Below are 10,815 nucleotides of genomic sequence, written 5' to 3' on the forward strand. Positions count from 1 at the left end.
GACTCGGAAGCGGCACGAGTAAACTAAGCCTGTTCAGGAGCAGTGGGTAGGGCAGCGCCACCGACAGCCCGATTCCGTCCTCTGACTGGCTCATGGTGACTGACCAGTTGCCACCAAGGCCCGCCTGGCCTGATGCGGTGGTGGAAATTTCCTTTTGCCTTTTGCCTCCATGCAGAGTCTGGTATGGTACCGGATTCCCCCAGACACCTTATTTTGCTTATTTGCTTCCCCCGGCTAAACTGGAACTATCGTCATGCAACATTAGCGGCAGCAGGTGCATTGCCAGATGGCACGAACAGCCCGACAGGCGCATTCAACATTACGAGTCAATCAGTACTAAGCTATTGAGTTTCACCGAAGAACTGGAGAACGGTTCCTGGAGGAGTGGGCCCTGGCCCATGAGGCATTGAAAACGTCGCACCAGACCGGGCAGGAGGCCGACATCGGGGAGAGAGGCAAACGGCCGCCAGCAAAGTTTGTGTCACACCCGCAGAAATTGCAGTCCCCGAGGCTGGGATTGGCTGGCCGCCCCGAACTATTAACTAACAAAAACCACCTGCCCAGACGTCCATGCTTCACCTGGCTGGTTTTTGCTGTAGTATAATAACGAAACACCCAAGGCCAGATTCTGAGGATCTGTTCATAGCTTCTTTCGATTTTGTTCTTCCTTCTTTTTTGACTCTTCAGTCTGTCTCCCTTCCTCTCCCTCCCCTCCTCCCCTCCTCTCCTCTCCTCTCCTCCTCTCCCCCTCCTCTTACTTCCCCCCCCACGGTGTCAATTTCCACTACCATGTCGTCACCGGACGTGAAGGACATCGAGTATGGCTCGGGTGTCCCATCGGACCCGGAGGCCTGGGATACCGACCTCAAGGCTCCCGCTGAGGAGCAAGACCCTTTTGGCGCGGAGCATGGTGAGGTTCAATATAAGACCTTGGATTGGTGGTAAGTACACTGCGTACACTGCGTACACTGTCTACGACCCGAATGGTCACCATCGTGGATACTAATAATGTCTTCCTGGATAGGCAATCTGGCTTCTGTATGTGATCGTGGTGATATCATCCTATCCCGTCCCGCATCCTCTAACCTCCCTCTAGTGATGATTGCCGAGACTGTCTCGCTGGGTGTCCTGTCTCTGCCCTCGACTGTCGCTACTGTCGGCCTCATTCCTGCGATCATCCTCATTGTCGGCCTGGGCGTGGTGGCCACCTACTCCGGTTATGTCATCGGTCAATTCCGGGCGCGATATCCCTTCATTCACAGCATGGCCGACGCCGGCGAGGTCCTGATGGGGAAACCCGGTCGCATCTTCATCGAGGTCGCCCAATTGCTCTTCTTCATGTTCGCCTCCGGAAGTCACCTGGTCACCTTTACGGTCATGATGAACACCCTCACCAACCACGGCACCTGCTCCGTGGTCTTTGGCGTGGTCGGCCTGGTTCTCTCCTTCATCTGCTCGCTGCCCCGCACCATGAAGAACGTCTCTTGGTTCGCCATTGCCTGTACGTTCTCACTGCCTCCTCATCGACATCACAACCATTCTAACAACGCACAGGCTTCATCAGTATCTTCTCCGCGGTGCTCATCACCATGATCGGCGTGGGCGTCGAACACCCCCACCCCGAGCCGATGCAATTGACGCGCAAGACGAGCTTCGTGAACGGCTTCTCCGTCGTCACCAACATCGGCTTCGCCTACTGCGGTCACCCGGCCTTCTTCGGATTCATCGCCGAGATGAAGAACCCCAAGGACTTCCCCAAGTCGCTGTGCATGCTGCAGGCGTTTGAAATCGTGCTCTACACCGTCGCCTCCGCCGTCATCTACCGCTACGCCGGCCAGGACGTCAAGTCGCCCGCCCTGGGCTCCGCCGGCCCGGTTGTCCGCAAGGTCGCCTACGGTGTCGCCATCCCGACCATCGTCGTCGCGGGTGTGGTCCTGGGCCACGTTGCCATCAAGAACGTCTACGTCCGACTGTTCCGCGGCACGGATGTCATGCACAAGCGCAGTGCCAAGGGAATCGGCGCCTGGATCGGTCTGGCTGCTGGATACTGGATCATCGCCTGGATTATCGCCGAGGCTATCCCCGTGTTTAGCAACCTGGTCAGCTTGGTGGTATGTTCCATTCCGTCTCCTTCTGACTCAAGTCAAACATGCTAATTGTACACAATAGTGCGCCCTGTTCGCGAGTTGGTTCTCCTTCGGCCTGCCCGGCGTCTTCTGGCTCTACCTCTACTACGGCAACTACTTCTCCTCCTGGCGCAAGACGCTGTTGACCATGGCCAACGTGGGACTGTTCCTCATCGGCGCCACGATCTGCGTCTGCGGTCTGTGGGTGTCGGGCGTGGCCATCCACGACGACAGCTCCGGCAGCAGTTTCTCCTGCGCGAATAATGCGTGATGTGACACCGCTGCATGACATGATCCATTGCATTGTGGCGTTTCTGGGATTTCCTTTGGGCTGTATATAATCATACTATTTATAGAGTGTATCATAGACTAGACTTGTAATATACCCTTTGACATTCTGTCTGACTTTTGGTTCTGAATGCAATGCGCTTACATTGGGATAACGTCACTGGAATGCTGGTGCGGTACGGGGTATGCGACGTCATCGCCGGTTGCAGTGTCGGTATGCAAGCCTGGGGTAACGCTTCTAGAAGCATTCCACGCATTCCACGCATTCCATGGATTAGGATCAGGATCGCTATCTAAGCAACATGCACAACGCCGAACAAGCAGCATAATCATCACACATTAGCCATTACGTCCTCAATCCTCCAACCGCATCACCAACAACCGCAACACCCAATTTACACAGCCCGTCTGCCGCTCCACCTGCCCCATGCCCCCGTGAATCTCCCCAATTATACTTTGCAGTGTCTTCCGCGTGTACTCCATGCTGCCACTCTCTTGTAGTATGTCCAACACCGCCCGTTTCATCGCCACGTCCATCGTCCCTGCTGCTCGACCCTGCTCCAACATCTTCCAAAGCTGATTGTCCTTCTCTTGTCCCTGCGCCCGCAGCGCATGGATAAGGGGGAAAGAGAACTTTCCCTCGTCGAGGTCCTCGCAGAAGCCTTTTTGCTCGGTATACTGTCCCCTATCAGCATCGCACACCTATTCAATCAGGGTCTTGGGAGGGTACCTCTTCAGTAAGATTCTTATAATCATCGCGGATCTGGAAGTATTCGCCTAATTGGTCGATCAAGGGAAGGAGGGGGATGTCTCTGCTCACTCATTAGTATTCGAACTGTGTAGGTGTCTGAGGGCAAGGGGCTGGGGCGGACCGATTGCGCTGCGCAGGTGCGGTCGCGATCATCAGTCGCGCGAGGAGGCGGAAGAGGCCGCCTGTTTCTGTTCATGGATCTTCGTCAATGCCCTATCTAGGGTAATGAAGATATAGCAGCAGAGGGTGAGGAGACATACTCTGTCGGATCATCTCCATGTACTCCGCCTCCGACGGACAGACCGCCTCGCGCGTCCAGTACACATCGTAGCTCTGCCCATTAAACAGGTTGCGCATCTCCTCGATGTAGATGTCCAGACACTGGCCGCCGGGATCTTCAAGGCCACGCACCTCGTCCAGGGCCTGCAGGAGGAGGTAGTTGGCCGAGTTGATGGTGGGGCCGACCCCGTACACGGTGTGCGTGGCGGGCTGGCCGCGGCGGAGCGGGGAGGAGTCTTCGATGTCGTCCAGCCTAAGGAATTAGTATCCGGTTAACAGGATGGAGAGGAGGGAGGTACATCAACGAGGCATTGTGGAGGGTCTTGGCGATGGATTTGAGCAGCGTCACTTGTCGGTCGGGGAGCATGAGCCAGACGTTCAGGGCGTCGATGAAGGCTTCGCGAACGCCCTTGGACGGCAGCGCGGCGATGTACTCGGCTGGGCTGAGAAGGTGCTAGCACGGTGTCAGTGTGTCAACACCAGGTTGTTAGGGCACTGGAAATACCTCAGATCCCAGCTTGACCTCCTCAACCTCCCCCTCCTCCTCCGAAGCAGACGAGATCGACGAGCGCGGCGAGTTTGCGCCCGACCAAACAGACGAGTCGCTCGACTCGCTCTCCTCAGAGACACTCAGACGCTTAGCGTGCTCCTGCACGTGCGACTCATATCCTTCATCTGGCGCAGTCGTCATATTCTCCTCAAGCAACCGCCCGGCCTCCTTAACGAGATGCGGATGATACCGCGGACACCGCAGACTCCACGCCACGTTGCCGGGAATCTGATACCCCAGAGCACGCAGGTAGACCTGCCCCCTCCGGTTCTCCCGTCCATGGCCAGCGACATACTCGGCCACACGCTGCTGGAACTCTCTCTCAAAATTGTTCGTCACCTGGCGCACCATTTCCTTAGCTGCGGAGACATCGACCCCGTGCCAGTGCATGCACAGCCAGACGGCGTTGGTCATGGTCGTCTCCTCGGCGTGTTGGAACTCCTCCCACTCCACGTCGAAGGAGAAGTAGTCGTTCGCCAGGCCCAGCGCCGCGTAGCACGGGCGCACCACGGGCTCGATGCTGCTCTGCTCCTCGGGGGTCAGCACGAACCCCATCCCGAAGCGCATGAGCATGTCGACGAAGCTGCTGCTGTCAGTGGTACAGTACGGTAGGAGACGGGGGGGAAGAGTGGTCCTGGACTCACGGCGCTCCCGTGTCGATAATGCGATAGTCCACATACTCCTCCCAGTCCCGGAATGCGCACGTCTTGTCCTTGGTCGCGGTGGTGTTGATCATCGTCTTCCACGAGTCGAGCACGACCTGGGCGCAGGTCGGGTCGATGGCGAACAACTCCAGCAGCATCTTGGATTGCACCTGTTTAGTGCCGGTGACGGAGCGCACCGTGCGGTATTCCGTCTCGTCCAGGGCGATGTCGTCTGCGTGGGCGTTGATCTGGATAGTCAGTGGATGCAGTGGATAATAGCGAGCTGTACTCACGGTGGATTTGGCGGCCGACTCGACCACGTTATCGTACATGAAGGCATCTATACGGTCAGCCGCGTTTCCCTTGTGCGAGACAGACAGCAACCTACATTCAAAGATGTAATTGACAATGGCCATCCGCTCTGGGCGGCAGCAGGGCAGCACGACCGCCCCAAAGTGGCCTTCCCATGGATTACACGAGCCCCATCGCTCGATCGGTCCAACGTATTTCTCCCAGTCAGCGCGCAGCTGCAGCGAGCCCTCGTTGGCCTTGTGTTCTGACTTGTGTCGGCGTAACGGGTAGCCGTGACAGAAGCCGTGGAGGTCGGAGGTGTCGCGGGGCACGAGGACGGAGAATTGGTCTTCTTCCGGGCAGGGGGCTATCCATTGCATTGTTAGTTATCTGTATTAGATGCTGAAGTATGATATCGAACAACAATCGGGTGTCCCCCAGTATTCCCCCCCCCCCGGCCTTATAGTTTACAGTGCTCTTATCGGCGATCTCAACCATCCCGTCATCGACTGACTGGCCCCAGCCCTAACTCGACCCTCAATCGCGATGCAACATCGTCCCCACATCTGGGTACCGAGCAGCCGGGTCATCGTGATCTGCAGCGAAAACAGGGTCAGACGAAGGTTAATTGGGGGGGTCTTTTGAGGATTGTCGGGTGAAAGAAGCGCATTGACATGCCGACAAACCATGGTTGCGTCGCGGTGATGTTGAGGGGCTCCACGGGAGGGATCCACTTGCCATGAACCATTGTTGATGTCATGGATCGGTTGACATTTACACTCACACTCACACTTCCTCAGAGTGAGGATGACTTATCCGCTGAAGGAGATTCGCGATCTCTCTCCCGGGCGAAGATCGACGATCTGCATGCCGCGGGTGAACCTTGTGCGTCCAGGTCCAAGTTCTACCTCACAATTGCCGTGATAGACGCCGTGGGCCTGGCCATGGCTGAGATAATCGTGCAGCTTCGGTGATTCAACCCGTCCAACAAACATTCCTTTTTCTGCGGCTAGCTGGCTAGCTTCAGCTGTTAAGTTGGGCGCTGTCTCTCCTGGCTGACATTCCACTTTTCACTTTCCCCTTTGATCAATCACTCCCCCGTACTTGCAGCAAGAAACGCCAGACCACCGTCATGCCGAGTCTCGCCCCAGACACCGCGCCCCCGGAAACTGACACGGCGGCGCTGGCCAGCTTCAAGGCCCTGTGCGCGGAACGAGGGCTGCTGAACCGGCCTCAGGGGCTCCAAGCGGGGGATGTCGTGGACGGTCTAACCGACGACCTGACCTTACTGTACACCCCCCACACCCCCTCCCCTCTTTCCATCTCATTCATAATCCATCATAATCATGAATGCATATTCTAACCAAGACCAGCCGCTTCCTTCAAGCCCGCAAAAACGACCCCCCGTCCGCCCTGCAGCAATACGAATCCGCCTCGCGCTTCCGCGCCGACCAATCCATCGTCGAGGTCTACAACACCATCTCGATCGACGACTACGAAGCCACGCGCAAACTGGTACTCCCAGCCCTCACCCCAAACCTCTTTTCACAGCCCATTCGAACCCACACTAAACCATGATGGGATGGAAAGTACCCGCACTGGACCGGGCGCCGCACCCGCACCCAGCACCCCATCCTTTTCCTCGACGTGGCACACCTCCACGCCGACGCCATGCAGCACTGGCGACACACGCGCTCGCTGACCGACAAAAATGCACCGGACATGGCGCAGCGTGCCTGCGTCTTCTTCGACACGCTGACCCGGTTCATCCTCCCGCTGTGCACGGCCGCCGCGGGCACGCCCGTGACCAAAAGCATCTACCTCGTCGACGCGAAGGCGATCAGCCTCAAGCAGGCGTGGAATCTGCGGGATTTCGCCAAGGAGATTAGCGGGATCTTGGCGACGTGTTATCCCGAGACGATTGAGACGATATTCGTACGTTCCTTTCACCCTGGTTCCAGTTGGGGGGTAGGACTCTGAAGCTTGTCGTGCATAGTCGGCAGCGTGGCGGGGGGATTACTTAGGGCTCATGGCTTATCTAACCGGGCACAGGTCTGCAACGCCCCCAGCTACTTCAGCACGATCTGGGGCGTGATGAAGAAATTCGTCGACCCCGTCACCGCCGCCAAGCTGGTGATTCTGACGGAGGGCCAGGTGCTGCCGGCGCTGGAGGGGCTGATGGAGCATGAGAGTATTCCGCTGCAGTGTGGCGGGGGGTTTGAGGTGGTGCATGGCATGCGGGCGGATCTGGATGCGGGGTTGCTGGAGGTTTTGGGTAAGGAGAGGCCGGTGGTGCTGCCAGAGGGGCCGTTGAAGTGGCAGGAGGATGGTGAGGGGAGACGCGTGCTCGTGGCGACGGGGTCCACGGCGTCGGGGCTGCGGGAGGAGGTGGTTGCGGTGTTGTAGCTGGGTAGGAAGTGATTGAAGCGGTCGTTGGCGTGGATTTGAGTAGGTTTGGGTATTTGGTTGGTGTCTCGAAAAGGTCGAAGTAGAACTATAGTAGAGGGGGTGAGACCTGGCGATTGAATTCTATCTCATGCGTGGTATCTGCAGAAGAACTTTAGGGAGGAAGTAATCTAGGGAGCTGGAATGTAAGGAAGCTAGAGAGATGACTACCAGCTCACACTTGGATTGTGAAGGCACCTGGACCCCGTAGGAGGCCGATGAATCTTCTTTATTACTGCATCGGATTCAGCAACGCCAACTAATAAGTCATCAACATCGATTACAACTATACTACAGAAAGTGACTTTGATAGATATAGTAGGATAACCTTAAAGCTTCGGAATTGAGGGTCTCTTGGTCTGGTCTATTATATATGACAGACATAGTTCAGGGTCTAAGGTCTGCACCATCAAACAACAGTCGTATATTAGGTCCTACGTAAGAAATATACCTTGTCAGTCCAACCGATCTGCAGCAGGGCCGGAGGCCGCAGCAGTCTTCGAGGTCAAAGGGGTCGCAGATACCGGGCAGACACATTCTGTGGGGATGTGTTCTCGATAGGAGGGAGAGAAGACCCTCAACGGGGGCTCAAAGAGAAGATGTAATAGCAACCGGACAAGTGGCACAGGGTAGCAATATATCCACGGCACGCCAACTTCAGATCGCCTGTCAAGCTGGTGGGGTAGGGCGGCGCTAATATACTAACCAACCTAGGGCTAGAAAGTGACTATGCAGGAGATAAATCCACCACCTTGTTAGCACGACCTGCACTGAAGGATGAACAGGGGTATGTTCGTTGCCATCAGCAAGTGAGTCAGGTGCTAGCCACTTGTGCACTAGGTGCGCATGGGACATATGCACGGCCGCATTTGCGTTAACTGTCACACGGCTCGTCCTGTCCAGTCCGTAACAGAAGAACAGGCAGGAGGAGCTCGTGGCTGTCTGTGCTCCGTAGTAAGCAACGCGCTGAGCCGCATTCTCGACAAGCCCCTGCCCACATGAGGGGGCGGCTGGGTCAGTGACACCTTGTCTGTCCCTGAGAATCCAATTCGCGGTTACCTTCGTTACCTTCCAGAGAAACTTGACGGGTTTGCTTACTCCGTAAAGTGGGGAGAGGAAGAGCAAGGCGATTTGGAATCAGGACAGGGGCGTACGGGCTCGGCTGTATGATTTGATCTCAAAGGGGCTTGGTGTGTGCCTACTAGATACTCTTCGACCCCGTGAAAAAGTAAACATAACTGAACAGAACCCATCACGCAGAAAGAGCTTATGATAATTATAAGAACGGCATATTGGTTCCACAATGGTCAGTGGAGACAGCCACGTAAGCAGAGAATCAGCTGATACACTAATATCATTCTCAATGTCTGTTGGCATACATTGTACTCACTACACTCGAATGATATGTTGCGGTCAACTAATTTGGATCAACCAATCTTGAAGTATGGATGATGGAGAACGACTGCTACTGGGTGTGTTAATGATGTGGTTACATATCCACTTACTGGATGCAGAGAGCAAAGTCCATCATGTTAGCCATGGAGTTAGAAGATATTGGACCACCTGCTAGTTACTGTTGTAAAGATCCGTTATCACCTAAAACCCCAGCCACCTGGACTCACCCATCAGCCCTAATCCAAGTATTCAAGCCCCCCTACCCCTTGTGGACACCCAAGTTCCCATCCCCGCCAATGTCAACGCTTTTCAGACATCGATGGAGGCAACCTATCTATGTGTGACCCATATTTGTCGAGAACGATGGCCTGAGCTTGGGCTACCGCTTTGGGTTAAAATCGGCCACCTGGACTCATCAATCTTGGGACGATCCGGGGAAGAAGGTGGGCACCGGAGAGAAGCCCACCCCGGGATAGTTTAGGATGAGACCATCCCTAAATTCAGCCCGCTACACACCTGCTACTCATTCCTTGCTCTGAGTGGTATTTTCATTCAGTTATGCCTAGAGTGTATGCTATGCAGATCTGGCACGATACTATTAACGAACTCTCCAAGCTCAGTCTAATGCAGAAGCATAATGCAGATATATGACAAACCTCGATAAAACCAACAAGAGAACACGGGTTTATGAACCCAACCACAGCAGCTTTATCCCCGAAGTATCAGACCGAAAGAAAAAAAAAAAAGCAAAATCACCACCCTCGTCGCACCCAGACGACAATCTGACACCCACAAATCACCAACCACAGCGCGACCTGCCCGATCGTCATGGCGGAGCCCACCCAGAGAATTGCCGGAGAATTCAAGGCCTGGCCCAGATTACACGTACACAGCACAAACCCCGTCAACGGAAAGACCATGCACCACCAGTTCAACTCATACGCAATCAGCCCGCGCACCATCGCCTCCACCATACTCAGCACGGCCAGCCAGAACTGCACGAACGCCAGCACCCACAGACTGACCCCGGCGACCACGGCCAGGATATACAGGACGTCGGCGGTGTGCACGCTACTGGCCTTACTCAGAAAATAATCCGGCAGCTTCTCGATGGCCGCGGAGGCCATGCCGTACCACGCGATGATGGTGAAGCACGGCGGGCCGACGGCGATGAACATCTCCGGCCGGAATCTACCTTCTGGCAGGCCGCTGCGGGTGAGCGTGTGCGCCGTCTGCGCGAGGACCACGAAGAACATCAGGATGCCCAGGCCTTGCATCGTCGTGCCGCCCACCAGCATCGGTATGGCGAGGTTAGGGGGCTGGTTCGGCGCGAGGATGCCCGCCATGGTGCCGCTGAGCATCGGCGGGAAGAAAGGCAGGATCTGCACGATGGGGTAGTGCTTCTCCGGGGTGGTGTGCGTGTGCGGGATGATCCACGAGAGCACGATGCACAGGATCAGCGAGACGGCCGTGTACACCCAGAACAGCGCGTGGAGCGTCAGGATCAGCCACCGGCCGCAGTGCGACGTCCCGTAGTAGGACACCCCAAAGAGAATTGCCGCGAAGGCCAGCAGCGAGATCGGGATGAAGTACAGGTCCGTCAGTTGCTGGATGTGCAGCCAGCGCGTCCGGAAGTCCGGGGGCCCGGAGGCGACCTTGCCGGTCGGGCTGGGGCTGAGCGCCTCGAAGATGAAGGCCCCCGTGATAACGGCATAGATGACTAGGTTGGCGATGAAGACGATCGTGCCGATGGTAACGAGGCCTGTGAATTGGTGCGGTGTCTGGTGCAGCAAGACGGCGATCCCGCCCCAGCTGAGCGAGATGGCGTACCAACTCCAGCGCACGGCCGAGGTGAACCGTCGCAGCGGAGAGAGATGTGGCTCGTCGCTTTCCATGTGGTCTTGGTATTGTTGGTATTGTTGTTGGTACGATTCGGGTATATGATTGCCGGTGATGGCTGTGGTGGTTGGTGGTTGGTGGTTGTGTAGGAGCGAATTTACCCGGAGACGATGTTGATCAGGCTGAAGTTCGTGCATATCGCCCTCC

The 10,815-nt window shown here is 56.1% G+C and overlaps 4 protein-coding genes across 4 annotated transcripts; 2 read left to right on the forward strand and 2 right to left on the reverse strand.

Moving 5' to 3' along the window:
- Positions 1-328: 328 nt before the first annotated feature.
- On the forward strand, positions 329-2,615 carry BO82DRAFT_359252 (amino acid transporter). Its single transcript, XM_025636528.1, has 5 exons — positions 329-941; positions 1,025-1,038; positions 1,097-1,501; positions 1,555-2,111; positions 2,170-2,615. The coding sequence occupies exons 1-5, from the start codon at positions 790-792 to the stop codon at positions 2,395-2,397; spliced, it is 1,356 nt and encodes a 451-aa protein (XP_025486509.1). The 5' UTR covers positions 329-789; the 3' UTR covers positions 2,398-2,615.
- A 37-nt stretch (positions 2,616-2,652) lies between these two features.
- BO82DRAFT_426420 (bifunctional terpene synthase/polyprenyl synthetase family protein) lies at positions 2,653-5,309 on the reverse strand (the record flags this gene model as incomplete). Its single annotated transcript, XM_025640360.1, has 9 exons — positions 2,653-3,092; positions 3,145-3,229; positions 3,287-3,353; positions 3,426-3,697; positions 3,744-3,898; positions 3,941-4,577; positions 4,639-4,886; positions 4,932-4,978; positions 5,027-5,309. 9 exons carry the CDS (start codon positions 5,307-5,309, stop codon positions 2,769-2,771), a joined length of 2,118 nt encoding a protein of 705 aa, XP_025486510.1. The 3' UTR covers positions 2,653-2,768.
- A 449-nt stretch (positions 5,310-5,758) lies between these two features.
- BO82DRAFT_322152 (SEC14 family lipid-binding protein) lies at positions 5,759-7,424 on the forward strand. The gene is made up of 4 exons (XM_025632758.1): positions 5,759-6,219; positions 6,303-6,444; positions 6,520-6,864; positions 6,982-7,424. Exons 1-4 carry the CDS (start codon positions 6,062-6,064, stop codon positions 7,333-7,335), a joined length of 999 nt encoding a protein of 332 aa, XP_025486511.1. The 5' UTR covers positions 5,759-6,061; the 3' UTR covers positions 7,336-7,424.
- Positions 7,425-9,521: 2,097 nt separating this feature from the next.
- On the reverse strand, positions 9,522-10,664 carry BO82DRAFT_296597 (tellurite-resistance/dicarboxylate transporter family protein; the record flags this gene model as incomplete). The annotated part of the gene is made up of 1 exon (XM_025631907.1): positions 9,522-10,664. One exon carries the CDS (start codon positions 10,662-10,664, stop codon positions 9,522-9,524), a length of 1,143 nt encoding a protein of 380 aa, XP_025486512.1.
- Between the last annotated feature and the right edge of the window lie 151 nt (positions 10,665-10,815).

Source organism: Aspergillus uvarum (assembly GCF_003184745.1).
Source record: "Aspergillus uvarum CBS 121591 unplaced genomic scaffold BO82scaffold_88, whole genome shotgun sequence".
Taxonomy (NCBI): Eukaryota; Fungi; Ascomycota; class Eurotiomycetes; order Eurotiales; family Aspergillaceae; genus Aspergillus; species Aspergillus uvarum.